Below are 21,008 nucleotides of genomic sequence, written 5' to 3' on the forward strand. Positions count from 1 at the left end.
CAATATATATGACAACCGGATGGATTTCTCAACATTTTTCTACATTTTATCTTGATTTTTGTTAGTTAACTGTTGTGAATATGTATGTAAAGCTGTCACACTGTTTGTTATATCAGTCTGTTTTGAATCATGTTTTTCCTGTGATTCAATAGTGCAACAGCAATATATACTGATGGAACCTGTTCGAATGTATACCCCCATAATAGGTACAAACATTAAGTAGTTATAGAAAAACTAATGTACACCCAACATAAACACAGGGGAAATTGCTTTGCACATGTTTAAACTAACACAAAATAATATATGAAAGAGTTCAAATTTGTAATAACATTTGTGCTTTGAAAGAAACGAGAAATATTCCATGACTAGGCCGCATGTGCATCAGTAATTTGCATGTTGCATCCTGCTTAGGAATAAGAATAATGCCGCTTTTGCACAAAGCTTTTGCTAGGTAATATTAATGGGGAATAGTGCAAGGAGGGTGGTAAACAGTGAAGGTTTCATTATCACATAATTAATAGATGTTCATATTCATTTACGTTAGTGCGCTGGATGAAACAGCCATCTTTCTAAAGTTCGCTAAAATGGGAGAGGGTGATTCGAGGAGTGAGTCTGCTCTGTCAGAGGTAAGACAGACGTGCTGTGCACCGCAGATGACATGAGAAAGTTGAAGGCCAGAGTGTGGAACGACTGCCAAGTGAAGTGTTCATTCGTGGGACCAGAGATTCATTCTGCAGATAATGTTCAATTATGAATAGAGAATGATTTAAATTGTATCGTATGTAATAAAGTGAGAACGAGCTTAGACCCAAACCCTGAGAACAAATGTAGAACAATAAATTAGTTGAATTAAAAGTGAAGTCACAGTGGTGTGACAACACCACCTCCTAAGCCATCTTGTGGGACAGACATGTTAGTTTTAGGGTATAATTGGGGTGCCTTTAGGGGTGTGGTTTCAGCTTAGTCTGGCAGGAGAGAAAGAGGGGAGATGCGTCGCTGTCCGTCGGTTTGCAGAGAGGCCTAGCTGTTCCTGACCTGTCCTGTCCTTTTACCCTTTGTTCCTTGAACGATGCCTGGCAAGAAGGTCGGAAAGAAGGTCGGGACCGAACAAATGCTTCGCATGCTGGTGAAGGACATGGCGAACATGAAGAAGCAGATGACGGCAATGAATGGTACGGGTAGACCGAAGAAAGTCATTGGGCCAGCATTGCCGGGAGTAGTCCCTGCCGGGAGAGGTAAAAGGGCCAGGAATAGGGCGGCAGGGGGGGAGGCCCCCGGTGCCCGAGTCACCTCCGGCGAGCCCGGTCAGTCCAGTTGAGGCCCCAGTTCCGATCCCGAACGTGGGACAGCCGATCCCTGTGGTAGTTACACCCTTGAACGAGGGGGATATGCCTCCCGAACTGGCCGCCCAGTTGGCGGCGTGGTTAGGCAAGAGCAACGAGGGTGCTGTGGCACCGGGAGACACGGCCGAGGAGGCCAGGTTAATAATGAAGCAGTTGCGGCAATCGAGAGATGCTGCGAAGGCACCTTGTCCTCTTGTTTCCCCGCAGAATCCCTCGGAACAACCGGCGTCGAGCGTTGGAACAGCGGCAACAACAAATCCAGCTACTGGTTCGGGTAAGCAGCCGTTGCCAATGGCGGGGGAGGGATCGTTACCCTCAAGGAGGGAAAAGGTGGTCCAACATATCCCGATGGATGTGAAAGAAAGGATTTGGGCGGATAAATATGTGAACATGTTTTCGCTGTTGACTGATCACTACGAGATAGAGCACGTTGGAAATCAGAAGGAGTTGTTGCATCCGAGTGTATGGCGTGCCAAAATGGCGGGTTTCAGAGTAGATGAAACGATCGCTAATTGGGCCAGAGCGTTTGGAATGTTCACTGCAATCATGGGGGAACGTAGGCCTGAAGTATTGTCGGGATTAGCTTGTTACCAGACACGTATAATTGAATTTTATGAAACGTATGAAGGCAATCAATGGATGGGTTATGATAACAAATTTCGTAAGGCCAAGGAGCACGACTCATCCCTGACGTAGGATTGTTTCGACTCCATTTCTTGGCAGAAGCAGGTTATGCCGAACACGACAAAGTCGTCTTCTTTCGGCGGGAATGGGGCGGAGCCTTCCCGCCATTATGTGGCTACGCCCTTTCGGGCGGGCGCCAACAGCGATCAGCACACAAAGAATAACGGGAACTCGAGTAGAAAAGGGGTCTGTTGGAGCTTTAACAGGGGTAAGTGCACTAGGCCTCAAGGGACATGCAAGTTCAGGCATGAGTGTGCAGGGTGCGGACAGTCTTCACACCCCGAGAGTTCGTGCAGAGCCAAGAATGGTGATACAGGAGGTAGAGGGGGGGCCAAACAGGTCTAACATCGACCGAGGGGCACCGTTACCTACTCCCGTTGATATCATGGCAATGATCCCTTGGCTGAATGAATATCCTGATCATGTCTCTGCCGGGGTGTTGCGAGACGGTTTCTCATATGGTTTCCGCATCCCGGCGGGGGATTTTCGGGGGGAAGCACAGTGTAAGAACCAACTATCGGTTCAACAAAATACGGTGGTGGTACAGGCAAAGATTGCAAAGGAGGTGGCCCGAGGTCGGGTTACGGGCCCATATGAAAACCCGCCGGTTGTTAACTTTGTTTGTTCACCGTTGGGAGTGGTCCCCAAGAAGGACCCGGGTGAGTTCAGGTTAATCCATAATTTGTCCGCTCCTAGGGGTCTTTCGGTGAACGATGCGATTGACCCGGGAGTTTGTTCGGTGCGGTATGCATCCTTTGATGAGGCCGTCACCATGTTGAATCGCCTGGGGCCCGGAGCGCTGATGGCTAAATCAGATATCGAGTCAGCGTTCCGGTTGCTCCCGGTACACCCACACGATCAGCGTCTCTTAGGTTTTGTGTTTCAAGGACGCTACTACATGGATAAATGTATGCCGATGGGTTGCTCCATCTCTTGTGCGTATTTTGAGAAGTTCAGTACTTTTTTGCAATGGACGTTCACCAGAGCCACGGGCTTTACGCAGGTTATGCATTACCTTGATGATTTTCTGTTTCTGGGGGCAGCTGGGGACACGGAATGTGCACAGGCTTTGAGGGAATTCTGTAATCTCATGAAACGTTTTGGCGTGCCACTGGCACCAGGAAAGACAGTAGGGCCATCTACTTCACTCGAGTTTCTGGGAATTGAGCTCGATTCTGTAGAGGGGTGCTTCCGTTTGCCCAAAGAGAAGGTAATGAAATTTAAAGCCTCACTTGAAATGTGCCTCGGCGAGAAAAAGGTAACTCTCCATCAGTTGCAACAAGCTGTGGGTCAGCTGAACTTTGCCCTTAGAGTGATACCGATGGCACGCCCCTTTTCCCGCTCTATCGCCCAAGCCATGGTTGGCCTCAAAGAAGGGCACCACCGCACACGACTGTCAGCAGAGGTTCTCCAGGATATGTGCATATGGCTGGCATTTCTGGCGGACTTCAACGGTCGTGTCGTGTGGAACAAACCGCCAGCTTCCTCCAAGGAGCTGGGGTTGTGGACTGACTCGGCAGGGAGTGTGGGCTTTGGCGCCATCTTTGGTAATCGATGGTCGGCACGAACATGGCCGGCGTGGTGGCACGATAGTGGGCTCACAGGTAACATTGGGTTTCTTGAGCTGTTCCCCATTCTGGTGGCGTTGGAAACATGGCCAGAGGGGTTTCGTGATCGCACTGTGGTGTTCTGGTCTGATAATATGACTGTGGTTGAATGTATAAATAATCAGGCAGCACGCTGCAAATGGATTTTGAGATTGCTGAAAGAAATTGTCCTGCTATGTATGAGACTAAACGTCCACTTTAGGGCAAGACACGTGCCTGGGGTACTGAACCAGGCGGCTGATGCGCTCTCTCGTTCCCACATGCAGGCCTTCCGGGGTTTTCTGCCCTCAGCGGACTTGGTGGCGGCACCATTTCCCGAAGCTCTCTGGTCTCTCGGTGCCCCGGATTACAAAACCTCGTGGGAGAGAGTCTAGCACCCAGGACAAGGAAGGCATATGAAGGGGCGTTCCGTTCCTATTGGGAATTTTTGGGTTCAGCTAGGGGGGAGCATTGGGGGCAGGAGGTGTATGTCCTGAAATTTCTGGTATCACTACATCAGGCAGGCCGATCACTGGCAACGGCCAATAGGCACAGGGCCGCCATTGCCTTCATGGCGCAGGCTCATGGCATCCAGGACCCCACATCGTCCTTTCTCGTAAAGAAGGCTCTGCGTGGGTGGCAACGCCTTGAGGGTCGTAGGGTGGATGAGAGGCACCCGATAGGTCTATAAAGGTTGTCCCTGTTAATGTCTGTACTCCCTGCGACATGTTCATCTCAATCAGAGACAGTGCTGTTCCGGACCGCTTTTGCATTAGCATTCCATGGGGCGATGCGGGTAAGCGAACTGGTAGCGAGAAATAAGCAGGATACGGGGGGAGGTCTGTGTCGAGAACACATTCAAATTAAGGGTGAGACGATGGTAGTCTCAATAGCCAGGCCCAAGACCGATCAGGGAGCGATCGGGGACTGTGTGGTAGTCCAGCGGATTCCAGGGTCTCCCATGTGCCCGGTAAAATGCGTGGAGGAGTATTTAGTGCAGAGGGCGGCAGCATGGGGGGGAAGCTTGCTGAGGCACACCGACGCCACCCCACTGACTAGGTTTCAGTTCCAGCGGGTGTTAACAATGGCAATCGCAGCAGCGGGCTTGAACCCGAGCGATTTTGGGACCCATTCTTTCCGGATAGGGGCTGCTACAGAGGCTACAGCCAGGGGTCTGAGTGTTGAAAAGGTGAAACAGTTGGGGCGTTGGTCCTCGAATTGTTATAAAAGGTATGTGCGGTTGCACATGTTGTGAAGCTAATGTCATGCACTCACGCTTCTTGTTTTCTGTTTAGTTTACAGTTTCGCGAGCAGGCTTTGCGGGGCGGACTGTGCAGTTGACCCGACACCTGGGGACCAGCGGTCAAAGATCACCGGCTGAGGGAAGAGTGGTGTGGGTCATTGGCCACTCATATGTGAGGCGAGCCGCGGACGTATTCAAAGCAGGTGACATGATTCACGTGGCTGGGGAATACGGGTGCAGGGTGACCTTCCACGGAAGGGGCGGACTCTGTATTGACCAGTTTCAAACTTTTATGGAGGGACTGCTAGGGCGGACGAGGTCACCGCCGTCTGTAATCATAGTACATCTTGGGGGCAATGATTTGGTAACCATTGGTCGACGAGTGCTTCTCGAGTTAATTTTATCCACAGTGAGTTGGTTGGCAAGAAGGGTTCCGGGGTGCACGATTGCATGGTCACACATGATTCCTAGAAGGGTGTGGCGGGGGGCCCTCTCTGTGCCAGCTTTGAATCAGTCGGTAAAGAAAGTTAATAACAAACTTAGTAGGTTGTTTTGTTCAGGCCAGTTGCATTGTATTCCACATGGATGTATTCGGGGGGACCATATGTATCTTGAAGATGGGGTCCATTTGTCCCGGGAGGGGAATGTCTTACTCATAGGAGACTTCATAGCTTGGTTAAAGAGTTTGTGTAGCCATGACCTTTAGTAGGAGTTGTGGGGGGTCCGGATAGCCGGTCAACTATCCGGCCTGTGGCGGTAAGGTCATGATCGGTGAGCAGTAATTGGAAGATCCCTAGAGGTGGGGCGCCACCCATTATGGATGAGAGCGTCCGGGGGGAGGCGGCCATTGGCCCCTCACACGGGGAGGCGGTACCCCTCTAAGGATGGGGCCGCCGAAAGGGATGGCGGTCATAGGCCCCTCCCTGGGGAGGAGGGGCTACGGGCCCCTCCTGGGAATTTCCCGGGGCCAGGACATCCGCGACGGCGGATGTGGTAAGCAGTGTGGGGTGGGAGGGGGGTCTACGCTACCTTCTAGACACCTCACACGAGTCCTCGGACAACCACTAAGATGGCGTCGAGTAAATATGGGGCCCCCGTTAAGACAAGGGAAATTGGAAGTTGGCACAGAGGTACAGTCCTCTGTGCGCCCGCCCCTTACAAGTAAGGGGGGAGTTCTGGTATTAGGGATCTGACACCGGTTACGACCTTGCCGTTGGCCCGTAATGTTAGGATGTACAATTTAATTTTGAGTATATGCATTTGCAGGATGTTTAGAATCGGCTAGGAGAACCTTTGTATTAGAGCTGTGTTAAGGTTAGCCAATAAACATCGTAATGTGAAAATGAAATTGTACATGATATGAAACGGTTATTTTAATGTTTTAATTTTTGTTTCATATTTTAATAAATACGGCCGGGAGGGTAACTCCCTCCCGCCTTCCAAAAAGTCAAGAACTGTGTCCGTCTTCCCATCCTTGGGGATTGTGTTGGGAGGGGGTGACGGGTATGCCGGCCATATGGAAAGGGGCGACCACTCGGTCCCCCCGAACGTATGGTAGGGTGCCCTGACCCCCCCGGGAAACCATTTTGGGCAGGGGGCGTGTCCCGGCTGGTATGCCCGAAGCGGCGTAGCCGGGGCGCGCCTTTTCCCGCCCAGGAGGGGTTGTCCTAGACACCTACACCGTTGGCCACGCCCCGTAGGCAGATCGGAGGAGGGTACACGCCCTCCCGAGGAAGAATAAAAGAGCAACAATCTAAGGAAGCATCCTCTTGTTCCTGTGCTTGGAAGCTGCACCTCCTCGTTGCACGTGAGCCCGAGACGGAACAAGGAGCCAATTTTGACCCACCCACCAGCCCCTTATGGCAACGATTAGTACTGCAATAAAGTCGATTAACGCTGATATTATCTCGTTTACAGGTTGTTTTAATAAAGTCTGGATTGTCTTTTTTTTTTTAGGATAATAAAATGGTTGCTATTTAGCATGTTCTTAGGCGAAGTATCACAGCCTAGTTGAATGATGTGTTACTTGTGTAAATAAAGGTTATTGTGTGATATCCAGTCTAACCGTTTATTCCGTCCTCATTAGGTTCAAAATGTCGTATTTATTTTGGTCGGGCGGTAAGGTCATGATCGGTGAGCAGTAATTGGAAGATCCCTAGAGGTGGGGCGCCACCCATTATGGATGGGAGCGCCCGGGGGGAGGCGGCCATTGGCCCCTCACACGTGGAGTCGGTACCCCTCTAAGGATGGGGCCGCCGAAAGGGAAGGCGGTCATAGGCCCCTCCCTGGGGAGGAGGGGCTACGGGCCCCTCCTGGGAATTTCCCGGGGCCAGGACATCCGCGACGGCGGATGTGGTAAGCAGTGTGAGGTGGGAGGGGGGTCTACGCTACCTTCTAGACACCTCACACGAGTCCTCGGACGACCACTAAGATGGCGTCGAGTAAATATGGGGCCCCCGTTAAGACAAGGGAAATTGGAAGTTGGCACAGAGGTACAGTCCTCTGTGTGCCCGCCCCTTACAAGTAAGGGGGGAGTTCTGGTATTAGGGATCTGACACCGGTTACGACCTTGCCGTTGGCCCGTAATGTTAGGATGTACAATTTAATTTTGAGTATATGCATTTGCAGGATGTTTAGAATCGGCTAGGAGTACCTTTGTATTAGAGCTGTGTTAAGGTTAGCCAATAAACATCGTAATGTGAAAATGAAATTGTACATGATATGAAACTGTTATTTTAATGTTTTAATTTTTGTTTCATATTTTAATAAATACGGCCGGGAGGGTAACTCCCTCCCGCCTTCCAAAAAGTCAAGAACTGTGTCCGTCTTCCCATCCTTGGGGATTGTGTTGGGAGGGGGTGACGGGGATCCCGGCCATAGTATATTTGTCTCTGAAACTTTTGTCTCTTTACCTATCCACTCCGTCAATGATATATAGATATGTATTAATTAAATGAAACTATTGTCTCTTCATCTATCCTCTCTGTTAGGTGTATTATGTTTCTCACATCCTTTTTGCTGAAACATTTGTCTCTTACTCTATCCACTCATTCATTGCATTGAGTCATTGCTTGTATGGATGAGTTTGTATTCATTTAAGTTTGTATATATAATGTCTCCTTTCATGAGATTCAGTGTTTGTAGTTTGTGACCAAATACAGTTGAGCATAATCCTCAATATTTGAGATAAATTCATTTTTAACCTTACTGAGAATCCGTGATCATTTAATTGACTAAATGGTTGGCAAGTTAAAAGTTACCATTGCCATCAACTCATCAACTATTCAACTAATGTGTTCATCAACCAAGTGGAAGGAAAGTTGAAGTAAAAGTTAGTTATGATGTCTCATTTAAATCTATGAAAAGGAAAATAATTGAATGCACATATAAATCGACCCCAGCGCATCAGGGATTCTGGCTGAATGTGTATGGGCCATTGTAATATGATGTGATTGAGTATTGATCCCAGTAAAGTATTGGGGTCGCGCTGGATCAGTATATACCCTGAGACATTTAATGGTTATATATAAAAAGAGAACATATTAATTATGTTTGTTTCTTTGTCTGATGTGCTTTGGACTCAGCCCTCTAATATTTTTGACTAGGATTGATTATCCTTGACACTAAGCAATTGTTTGATCCAACAGAACACCTTGTAGCAATTATCATACATACCCAGGTTCTGAGGAATACGGGGCTACCACATTATAGTGATTGGTTCTGAGCACCAACAGGACTCTGCCCAACTAAAGCCATGTAAGTAGGTACCCCACTGGTGGATGTTATATGTGTTCATATTTGTGGCTCACGTCATGAAGGTCCCATGCAAATTTTTTCATGGCTAGAAAGGACCACCGCCTATTCCCCCATTCATAAATTGTTGCTACAGTTTCTGATTTCCATTTCTGATCTATCCATTGCTTAGTTATCAGTTTCATGCTTGTCACTAGTCTCCATACTACATAGTGAGGTGTTTATATTCCAGGAGTGCATGTACAACACAATTGTGGCTAGGCCAGGCTTTGTCGATAAACTCAGAACCCCCCTCAAGCGGCTCAGGATTTCTTTCAAAAACATTTTCCAGTGAAGGGCAAGACCACGGGATATCAATATCACCCCCCTCTTGCCCACACCCCCCTCCAACACAAATCCATCCCTTGTAATCTTTTGGGGTTCGAGTGCCACAGTGTCTTATGTTTGTGTAGCAATTTCATATTCTAGACACTTTTGCACATAGAGAGGATGTCTATCCCTAATTTTTTCCATCCTTCCAAAGATGTATCACTCTGTAGAATTTTTTGCCATTTCCTCATGTATGTCTATTAAGTTTCGGGGTCCAGCCATCAGTACTGAGTAAATGGAAGTAAGGCCCCCTACTGGCCATGTTTAGAAGGTTAAAGTTTTTTTCAGTCTGTGAGCAGTCTAATGGCTGCCACTTTGTTTGTGGGGTGAAGGGAACAGTATCGGTTGAAGTTTCCACTATCTCATTTGAGGGCATATTTACATGAGCCTAACGCTACTTTTTCAGATGTTTCGGTGGTGTTGCGATATTCACCATATTTATAAGGTGACGCAAAGCCACTTAACATGGCTTCACGCCACCTTGTAAACATGTCCCTTTCAGCTGCAGTCTGCCATGACACAGGGGCGTGCAGTGGGTGTTGCAGTGGGCGTTCCACCGAAACACCCATTGCTTTTTGATGCTGCCCCAGATTTACAAGGCAGGGACAGCTCCAAAAACTAAGCTCAGGTAATCCCTGCCCTTAGAATGGCGAAACAAGAAGAAATTATTATTTTCTCCTCGTCTTTTGCTCTTTCTATGTGTGATTCATCCTGCAGCACACAAAGAAAAAGCAAATGACCATTATTGATTGTTTATGTGCAGCAAGGTGTCCCTGCACATAAACATTCACCCCTGCAGCGCAGGCACCCTTGCAACATAGCAAAAGGGTGCCCGCGCTGGTGCTAGGCAGCTTTTTTAGTGCTAGCGATAGTGTAAACGCAGTGGTATGCCATATTTTTATAAATACATTGCATCCCTGTGTTTTGTAAAATGTCGGATTGTGGCATTGCCAAATTTGTCATAACACTGTGCTCTAGCATTTTATTGTAACTTTCCCCCTTGGTGTTTTCCCCTCTTTTAAACTCTCTCCTACACTGTCCAAAACACTTAACTTCTTTGTTAACAAGTAAGTCTATAACCGTTCAACATCCTCTCTCTGCTCAGTTACCAGCACTTTCCATTGTATTTTGCAGGGTAAAGTTTGGACTGATCCATTGTGGTGTATATGGGGAGGGGAATGCTGCCGGCCGCTTGTTCCTAATGAGCTTGTCCTATATCTCTATTGCTGGGCAGAGGATTTCAGAAAAGTAGCACACTGGTGGCCGAATGCCGGCTACCTTGCCACGCCACAACATGTATACGTTCTGCCAACGTTACATATCAATGGTAATGGCATAAAACAATTGGGGATATTTTGCAAGGTAGAGGTTTCACACTCTTGTGGTGACTTGTGGTGATGTAAGATCCCAAGTATTTCAACCTATCCTTAGCCCATCCAAATGGCATGGAAGGTGTATTTATTTAACACGCGGAAGCGTTTCATTTAGTATCTGATTATATCACTGCATTGAGAGGCATTTATTAAAAAAGTTAGCTTTAAACATTCCTGCTCCTGTACCCTCCTGACAACAATGCTATTGGTAAACTAAGGACCAAGAGCTAGATGTAGGTAAATCATTTTTACAGATTCTAAAATACCGAATTTTACAGATTCAGTATTTTAGAATCTGATGTAGGTAGATTTTTGGTATTTGTTACCGAATCGGTAAGATTTGGTAATTACTGAATCGGTATTTACCGATTCGGTAATTGCCATTCATTCCTATGGGCCTGGTGGCCCATAGGAATGAATGTGAATTACTGAATTGGTAAATAGCGATTCAGTAAATACCGAATAATTCAAGGGTGGCAGGGTGTCACTTTGACACTCTGTTGCATGCCCTTAGGGCATGTATGTGTGCCACATGGCAGAGGTGAACATGTAGAGATTTGCATATACACAGGTATTCGTTATTTACCACCAACTAATAGTTGGTGGTAAATAACGAATCCTTAAAAGCCATGTGGCACTGTTTACAGTGCCACCTACATCTTAAAATACAGATTTGGTAATTTTACTGAATCTGTAATTTTACAGAAAGAGTAAAATTACTGATTCTGTAAAATTACAGATTCAGTAAATTTACCGAATCTGTATTTTAAGATGCCCTACATCTCAGTATCCAAATACCGGTCGGTAACGGCCGAAAATCGGTATTTTCGGCCATTACCGACCGGTATTTGGATACCTACATCTAGCCCCAAGACCCTTGCCATGAATACACTATGATATACGGCTTAGATTCTTAGATGGAGTAACGTAATAATCTATTAAATCAAACACAAGAAGTTTTCGTACAGCACACATCCTAACCTTGCATATTTGAAGATGTTCTCTTATGTCATAACTTAAAAAAGAGGTTCATAAAATAAAATATTTTTCAAAGGATCACACAATTTAATGAAGCTGTGATTGAGCCCAGGTTTTCAATTTCCACAGTGTATTCATTTCAGCCACTACACAATTATCTCTTTCTCTTGCCGTTTATCACCAAAGGCTAGCTCTTTGCCTATAATTGCTGTCACATGAAAGTAGAGTATATGAGGCAGACTTAAGCCACATAAAAGCTCAGCTCGCTTTGGGCTTGAGGGTCTATCAGGACCTCGAGCTGAACTAGAGCGAGGCTTCAGGCTTGAGCAAGACCCACACATTCAGTGTCTCTCCCACCTCCATCCTGCAGTAACAGTAACAATTGCAAATATTAGTGCTTAAAAAAGGGCAATACATTTATTATGGAGAGCTATATTTAAGCAAACCAATACATACACAATTGATGAACTCACCAGCGAGAGACAGAAGAGTGTTTCGAAGGCCGTGGCAGGGAGTCTGCAGCCCATGACGGCGACGTCTTCTTTACTGCCACTCTGTTGAGTTAAGCTTCTCTGATAGATCCTGCTGAAGACGAGAAGGGACCAATTTCAGAAGGCTACCTCGGACTGCCCTGGCCTTTATTGAGGGCTGCTGAAATTATGCAGCAAATGAGGACCAGATTTTGCTACAATGATGGATAAGGTCAGTGTCCTGTGCTGATTATTACAAATGCAAAGACTCTGCAACAGATATTACTTCATCTCTTTTCCAGGAGTGTTTTATTTTTCACTCTTACGATGTTACTTTTGAAATTCAAACTTGACTGATGCCTTTAGCCTCCTGAAGCACGGATGAAATTGAACTGACATATCCCTTGTCCTGGTGAATACTCTCAAATTGCCCATGAGTGGTTGAAACGTCAATTACTGTAGTTTAGAACTGTACTTATCTGATAGACCTCTGAGGAAAAACGAGAAACCTAATCCCACCCTCATTTCTAACTATTGTAATAGATTAAAACCATGGGGCCTCATTTATGAAAAGTGACGCATCGCTGCGTGAAAACAGCGATGCGTCACTTTTCACTGCGCACTCCTTGCGACACCAATGATGCGTCATATTTAATGTATGACGCATCATGTCGCAAGGACTTACAGATACGTCAGTATTTCTGACGCATCTGTAAGCACAAAAGTGACGCATTGCTGGAGTGTGTCACAAAAGTGACGCAACTCCAGCAATGCGTCCTTTCACATGGGGAAAGCCCCATGTGAAAGGGCTTGCGTCAGTCTTACGCCTGCTGTGAGGCAGGCGCAAGATTTTGACGCAACAGCATCCTAAAAGTGACGCAGTGAAATCTCATAGATTTCACTGCGTCACTATTACAAGGCTTTTTGCAGGGGAACGCCCCCTCTGCATACATTATACCTGACGCTGGTATAATGTGGCGCAGGGGTTTAAAAAGTGACGCATCTACCTAGATGCGTCACTTTTCAAATATGGCGCAATAAGGCGCATTTTGTGCGCCGCTGGTGCGTCACAAAAAGTGACGCACCGGCGGCGCAAAACTGACGCAAAGCCTCATAAATAAGGGCCCATATGTTTGCATCCTCTTTAGGTCTGATTTTTCTATAGTTCTTACATCGTTCACCTGTATATGCATGTGAGCACTGTGGGTCACCTCACACATACTTGCAGCACCATTGCTGTATGGCATTTTTCTGCTATCTTGCTGGAATATGTATACTCTTGGGGGCTTATTTACAAAGTTATATTTACATGTACAGATATACTCATGTGTAAACTTACTACTGCACCTAGAAGTAACTTTACACTTTTTTGCTAGTCACCATCTCCTAGTTTAAATTTACTACTAGATGCAGACTTGCATGCCTCCACCCTCACAAAACAGGAGGCACAGACTGTTCCTACTGGTAACCTTCCACATGCAGGCGGCGATCTTCATCAGTGTCTCAGTGATCTCCCTATGGTAATGTAGAGGGAATCATATCAACATTTAGTAGCTAAAATCTAAAATCTAAATAATATTTTTATGTAAAATAACACTAAATATCTATTATGAAACTAGACTTATGAAAATAAAATCTTACAGCACTTTAATTCATCATATCATGTTTAATCAATAATAAAGTATATTAAGTTAATTTATGATTAATATTTAAAATATTGTTTTAAATCCCAACATCAGGGCCATTTTATATTTAATTATTATATAGTACATCTTATTAAAACTTATTTGTTTAACTGATAATGATTCATTTTCATTTTTAATAAAAGTTTGAGAATTTAATGTAATTATGTTTTAACAAATATATTAATTTCATATTGACTATGACTTTTAACATTTGACACACAGACAAGACATAGGTTTATGATGTACACTCATACATTTAATTATATTTCATAGGTAAAGCGTTTTTTGGTTTGCCAATATCTTTGGCACTTGTTTGACAAATCTTCGCGAAATTTTCAAAACTAATGGGGCACTCGGGCCATCTCCTGTCTTGAAAATTCCGGGGTAATTCGTCAAGCGGGGGCCAAGAAAAAAGGGGTTCCCAAAACGCATTTTCCCCATGTTAATTCCATAGGAAACTTTAGACGCAGCTACAGCCCGAACTGCTGAACGGAATTACACCAAATTTGGCAAAAGGTAGCTCTTGGTTCAAAAAGCAACCTTTTTTTAAAATGGTGTAAATCCGTTCAGTGGATCCTGAGAAATTGAAAAAAGAAAACTTTCAATATCTGAGCACCGAGGAGGAGTCACGACTTCTCCCGAGCACAAGCTGACTTCTGATTGGCTGCCAACACCCCAAACCAGGAAGTGTTGGAAGCCATTTTGTGACTTGGTAATCGAGTCACAAGAAAATTGTGCAAAAAATGGTGGCAAACAGGAAAAGAGGGCATGGTAGAAAGACTCTGACCCCCTAGGCCTGCTCAGGGGGTCCCACAAGGACCCCCAGACCCCCCCAAAAAGATTAGATTTTTTTTAAAAATGACTGAAGTCGCACTGGGTGCACGAATCCGAGCGAGAAAAATCAAACAAAAACTATGTGATTTGTTGTAATTAAGGCCCCGGGTGGGCCAGATCCTGGGGGCAATGCCAAATTATGTTGCGGGGCCCGAGGAGCCCCCCGCAGCCCTTGGGGACCACCACCTCCCCAGGGCTATAAATAATATTTAATGTGGGGGTTCAAGCCCCCCACACTGCCCCGGGGACCACCACCTCCCCGGAGCTTCAGAAATGGAAGGAAGCGGGCTGTGCGGCACCCCTTCAGGAGCCCTTACTGGGCCTGGGGACCGCCAGCCCCCCAGGGCTAGCTCCTGCAATGTCCCAGGGTGCCCACCCCCGGGACATTGCTGTTTGCTTTGGTTTTTGGAAGCGAAAGCAGAAAACCTGCTCTTGCTTCCAAAATCCAAAGCAGAATTGCTTTTGCACAAGGGGAGCTGCATGTCAGCAGCACCCCTTGTGCAAAAGCAATGCTGGCTCCCGCAGGAGGAGGGGAGCCAGCAGGACTGTGGGGGCATTGGGGCTCCCCCCATGGTCCCCGACGGAGAGGCAGGGGCCTGGGGTATGTGGTCCCCGGGGCCAGAAGTGGCCTGGGAGAGGGGCCACTCAGCCCCCTCCTCTTTATTTATAAAAAATTAAATGGCCGGGCCTTGGGGGTAGGCTGAAATTGGCCTGAGGTGGAGGGTCACATGCCCCCTCCCCTATTTGGATTTAAGAGGCTATGCCCTGGGGCGAATACGAAATAATGGAAGTTGATTGTTTTTTTTTATCAAGTTTGGAGTCGCGACTCCAGCGAGGCACTCAGGGTGGCCCCCCTGTGTAACGTTGTGCTGGATTTGCAAATTCACCTTAAATAAATAATTAAGTAGTATGTAATATAGAAGGTAGTGTTGTGCTTGTGAAGTTCTTTTAAAAAGGTATTGTGCTTGAAGTTATTGACAAGATTACAATTGATAGAGTTGTTATAAAATAAAAAATATATATTTAAAGTTGAAAAGTGTGTTGTGTTGGAGTACATTAAGTTTGTGCTTTTGTTTTGTGAATTCATGCTGGGTGTGCGAATCCCCCAAAACAAAAAAAAGGTATGTGTAAAAAAAAATTACAATCAGTATTAAGTTATAGGGTGGCTCGAAAAATAGCCCTTGTTTTCATTGTGACTTTGTTGTAGCTACATGTAAGTGCAGATGCAGAGCTTTAGGTTGTTGAGAAAGACTCTGTTTCCCTGATCTGTGAAGTATACTCCATCACTCCTGTAGATGCCATCCATATCAAAACGTAGATTGTTGTTATATATGGAGCCCATCCTATGGTCTCTGAGGTAAGCAGAAACAGCTTTATTGACATTCTTTCCAGCTTTCTCAATCTGTGGACAGAATTGATATGACCACTTTCTTTCCTGTCTTTGGCATATGTTAGAGTATACATAGACAGTTTGAGGTAAAAGCAACATCAATTGTGCAAAGGTGGACTTCATTAGCATTTCAAGACCTATCCCAGTCAATGTGCCTAGGTCATTGCCACCACAGTGCACAATCATGAGGCCAGGGGTGTCATGATTCTGCCACTCTGCCTTCCTATGATGTGTCTTTTATAGTTTCCTATTTGTTTTTTGCCAGTGCTTATTTATTGTTTTACCAGAGCTTGTTGTTTGCACTATACCTTGTTTGTGCCAATGCTTGTTGCCAAACTAGTCACAGTAAGTCCATCATCGATTTTTAGAGACCATGAGGCTTTCACCACTCCAATATGGCCGCCGCACTGCTCCACCTAGTCACAGTAAGTCCATCATCGATTTCTAGAGACCATGTGGGTTGATTAGCTAGCTCGCATGGTTGCTCGGAAGTTCACTTCCATCGGACTCCCGTATTAGCCACAGTGCTCCTGCCAATACAAGTAAGTGAATCTCGCCAGCCGGTAACTCTGTTTGGAGCACCCTGATACTTTTACATGCAAGTATCTAACCGCCCGCTCCCTTTCAGATTGAGCCATCGCGCTCCACTCCTGGTGTTTCCATACAACCTTGATGGAAGCCCCGGAATTGTTTTGAAAGGTAACTGTGTCCTTTAAGCATGGGCGGAAAATCCGTTCCGCTCGCGGATTTTGCGGATTTTCGGTAAATTTGCAATCCGCGAACGCTCGCGAATTTACCGAAAATCCGCAAATTCGCACGCAGCGGATTTTTTTTTCTTGGTGATACAATTTTGCGGCGTGCAGTGTAAGTTCGCAATTGCGAACATGTAGGTGCGGCGGGCAGCAACAATCTCGCACTCGCGAAATGACAAAAATTGCAATTCTGCACAAGAAATCCACGAGCAAGCAGCATAGACCTTCTGAAAATGATGATTTTTATGAGAATAACTCCTCAGGTTGACATTTGCCTGCACTTTTTTGGATTTGAGGCCTTTTGACTTTGGATCACTTTTGGATTAGAAATCAACTTTCACAAGTAAGCTTGTTTGGGACATTACAGTTGCTGTAATGCTGTTCTGCAGAAAAACGAGGTTTGCTAAACTGAAAGCACTCAGCAGCAGGTGTAAAAGTTCAAATTCATCATTAGTAACCATTCCCTGTAGTGCTTCCTGACTGGGGCCCCTCCAGAGTTCAGTTGCTAGTTGCAACAATTGTATGACCCTGCTCTGACCCTCACAGCCGGATCATAGAATCGCTACAAGTAGACCACAAAGGTCCTGGAAAAAAAATTGCACTGCAACAGAAAGCAAATTACAGGTAAGGAAGCAGGTGCTAGACTGGAATTTTAAAACAGTGACACATTAATAAATCAACCCCAAATTAATTCATGTCAGTTGAAGCAGGGCAGGTGTGCTTGCTTTTTCCCCCCATAATCTGCAGTGATGATGAACCAGAGGGTGGCATTGATGTACCAGAGGGTGGCATGGGTGAAACAGAGGGTGGCAGGGGTGAAACAGAGGGTGCTGGGAACCTGTGATGATGAACCAGACGAAGAAACAACATAATCGCGACCGTTGCGAGCCGACATGTAAGTTCGCAATTGCGAACTGGTACAAAACCCTCGTGAACTGGCAGAAATCCTTGCGAACACAAAAAAAAAAAATCCGCAAATTCGCGAGAATTCGCGGATTTTGCGGATTGCGAGTTCTCAAATTCGCAAAATTCACGAACGCCAGATTCGCTAAATTCGCCCATGCTTAGTGTCCTTCACCCTCGATCCGGCACCCCGCCTTATTAAAAGACCGGTACCGTTAACGTCACATTTTTTCTTTCCTCAGAATGCCATTAGCCCCGCGGTTTCTCCTCAATAACCCAGAACGAGACAACCAGCGAGTAAACCGACATGTAGGTTTCTTCTCCTGCCACGGCCCATGATTATTACCATAGCAATGACTTAGCCAATAACTCTTTCACGCCATTCACGACGTACCATTGCCCGTGATTATTGACACTTCCTTGAACTTAGCCACAGTAATTTTTCACGCCATTCACGACTTAGCCTTTTCATCACCGGAACGACCGGGTAATCGTGACTAGTATTTTCCACCCTCACTTGCTATTGATCTTAATAGAGACCTGGAACTCACATATACCACCATCCCCTTCACTCGCCGATTATTGACTCCACTCAGCTATATGCATGGTTTTCACTCGCCGAAATTCTCATGTCACTCATGTTTTTAAAATTGTTCCTTACATGCTGATACTTATATACAATTTCTGTTTTTCCTTCCCCCCTTGCCTCCCATTTCCTTCATGTAAAGTAATGCGATAATAGGCATTGTGTTAATAATTGTTAAACAAAACAATAATGCTGATAATTCTTGTCCTGATGATGATGCCATAATTTAAAAAGGCATCGAAACGTCGTCGACAAAAAACCCCATATGCAATATGATGAATGCTATATTGTTTGACGCAATGGTATGGTTATGTTTAAGAGATTGAGTCTGTAGCACTGAACAATAGTATACAGACAGATTTTTGCTTTGCCTTTTTGGCCATTTCTTTGTTGTTTTGTCTTAAATGTTGTGGGTCACGGCTGTGCCCACTTGTTATCTTGTTCTTAAAACTCTCTCTATGAACTTGATCATTTAAAATAAAATTCTTGTCCGGGTGGACAAAGAAACATACTACTTATTAGGTGTATGATTATTATTTTTTGCTATCCTGTCCACATATAGGGACCATTGTCTTTTGTAAAATGCTTGTTGCCAAGGCTGCTGCACAGAGTTTATTGTCCCTTCTCAGTTCCAGTAGTTTATCTGTTAACTGACATCAACAAACTTCTGGAGAAGCCCTTTAAATAGGGGCCTCACCTTGTTCTTTTTGCTGGTTATTGAGAACTATGATCGTGAGAAGCAGCAGATCTACGGTGTAGTGAGGAGTTTCTTGACGATGTAAGGCAAGTTGCTGATGCAGTTTGCTGATCCTTTGCTAACTATAGTTAGGTAGGATCTTTCTATATTACACGACAGCAACGTGAAAGGAGCAACAAGCTGCTTTTGGCTATTTAAGTGACGTTCACGAGTAAGTTAATTCGAGCGCTCGTTTTTTTGAGCATTTGAATATTTGAACATGGGCACATTGCGCTGAAGCGCTTTTTGAGTATTTGAGTATTGGAACATTGGCACATAATGCTAAAGCGCTTTCTTAAGCATTTGAATATTTAAACAGTGGCACATAACGCTGAAGTGTTTTTTTGAGAATTTGAACAGAGGCACATAACGTCTAAGCACTTTCTTGAGCATTTGAAGATGAACAGTGGCCCACAGCTCTGAAGTGCTTGCTTGAGCATTTGAATATTTGAACATTGACACATCACGCTGAAGCTCTTTCTTGAGCATTTGAATATTTGAACATTGAATTACCGCGCTGAAGCGCTTTCTTGAGCTTTTGAATATTGAACATTGGCAAATAGCACTGTAGCGTTTTTTTGAGTATGTGCATAGTTGACTTTCGCATTACAGGTTGAAATTCCCTTTTGTGGTATTCCCATAAGAAACTTATTCTGCTTTATGAAACGTATGTTGGAATTAACACTGTGATTTTTAACAGTGTCAAATGCAAATCATACGCATATACTTGGTATAAAAAATTTTTTGAGGTTCATTAGGAACAGCAATTCCATTCCTTTTCGGAGAAGTTAATGAGAGTGACTACTGTTCCATATGTAACCTGCTTCCCTTTACAAGTACGCTTTTGTTATGTGACCCATGTTGGTAGAGTTCCAGAGTTTACATGGTATATCAGGAAAACACTAAATGAAGTCTCATTTCAGGTCTCCCTCCCCAAAGTACCCTTCCCAAATCCCTTCGCCCATCAAGCCCCTTTGATACTCAGTGCAATTAACCTTGAGTCAAGGCTGCTGGAAGGTGGGCTTCTTGAAGGTACTGCTCCTGAGGAACCCAACGATATTTACCAGTTCTGACAGAGGGGTTGGAGATGCAAAAAGGTTTTAACCAAAGGCATCAATTGGTGCCACTTTAATCCTCCCTGTGCAATCTATTTAATATCAACATTTTGTAAAGCTAGGTCTTTGTCAATACCTGTTCCGTGAACTGTTACAATGGAAACTGGCGTTAATCAGAATGGGGGTAGGGTTGAATCCTAACTGTGGATTTAAATTTTAAATTGTAATTTATATATAAGTGATATCTTATTAAAGTGAGATTTCCCAAGTCAGTACTATCTTTAGAAGTGGTGTGTTATTAAAAAATAGTGTTAAATTTATTTGGTATATCTTTTTGAACTCTTGTATGAATTCACGACTCCATGGCAGTGGTACACGATGTAGTCGCAACTTCCCCAAAAAATGTAGAAACAGTTCGACCACTTTTAAAAGTCAGTTGCTAAGGGTTAATATCTGTAACCAATAGAAATGTGTTTTACAATTTGAAATAATCTAGGAAGCAATGTGATGTGTTACTTACATGTATTTGTGCGGGGAAAGAGAGGGGGAAACTTTGCCATTACTGGTTTTACCTTGCTGAGTCTGGTGCATTATATTGATTGTGTGCAAAAGAAAATCCTGTAAGAGTTTGAGACATTTTAAATTCAACAAATCTATTTGGAAGGTGAGTTATACAGTTTTGAGCTTTATTTTTAAACTTTTAAAATTATTCAAAAAGTGTGTTGTTTGACATATATTATTAAATGTAGAGATGTGTTTTGTAGTTTGTTTTATTGTACTTAAATATTGTTTAAAAAAGATTCTGTATAGTAATATGTGTCTTTTGCAAGATGGATTACAGATTATTGTACTTTGTTTTAGTGTCTGGATATGTATATTTGTAGTATACCACATAATTTTAGTTGTTGGTTTAAATTTGGAGGTGGAGACTGTCAAGTTTTAAGGTATGCATGGACTTCTGCCTCTATTATGTTTCTACTTGTATATGTATTTTCATATGTGTTATACATTTGAAGGTGCATGATGTATAACAAAGAGATGTTGTTGCTTTTTATGTGGTAGGGTCAAGAGTGTGAGTACTAGTAGAATGGTGAACATGCAGCAGAAAAGTGTGATGTTCAAATAGGTATTATTATTAGGCTTCTTTCTTCTAGTCTGTAGAAAGGTATTGTTGAATGATTCCGCAAAATTCCAGATCAATGCAGCACAAACGTGTGGTTTCAAAGATGCTCATATAAGGTGTTATTAATAATGTTTCTTTTTCTAAT

The 21,008-nt window shown here is 44.5% G+C and overlaps 1 protein-coding gene across 2 annotated transcripts in view; it reads right to left on the reverse strand.

The window, feature by feature from the left end:
* Positions 1 to 21,008, reverse strand: part of TMEM52B (transmembrane protein 52B) — a 90,717-nt gene that overhangs the window by 33,742 nt on the left and 35,967 nt on the right. For both annotated transcript variants that reach the window (XM_086933007.1, XM_086933008.1), the window contains exon 2: positions 11,803 to 11,914. In XM_086933007.1, coding sequence (XP_086789133.1) covers positions 11,803 to 11,856 — 54 coding nt within the window. In that variant the 5' untranslated portion in view covers positions 11,857 to 11,914. The remainder of the gene's footprint in view (positions 1 to 11,802; positions 11,915 to 21,008) is intronic.

Source organism: Lissotriton vulgaris, chromosome 7 (genome assembly GCF_964263255.1).
Source record: "Lissotriton vulgaris chromosome 7, aLisVul1.2, whole genome shotgun sequence".
In the NCBI taxonomy this organism is placed as follows: Eukaryota; Metazoa; Chordata; class Amphibia; order Caudata; family Salamandridae; genus Lissotriton; species Lissotriton vulgaris.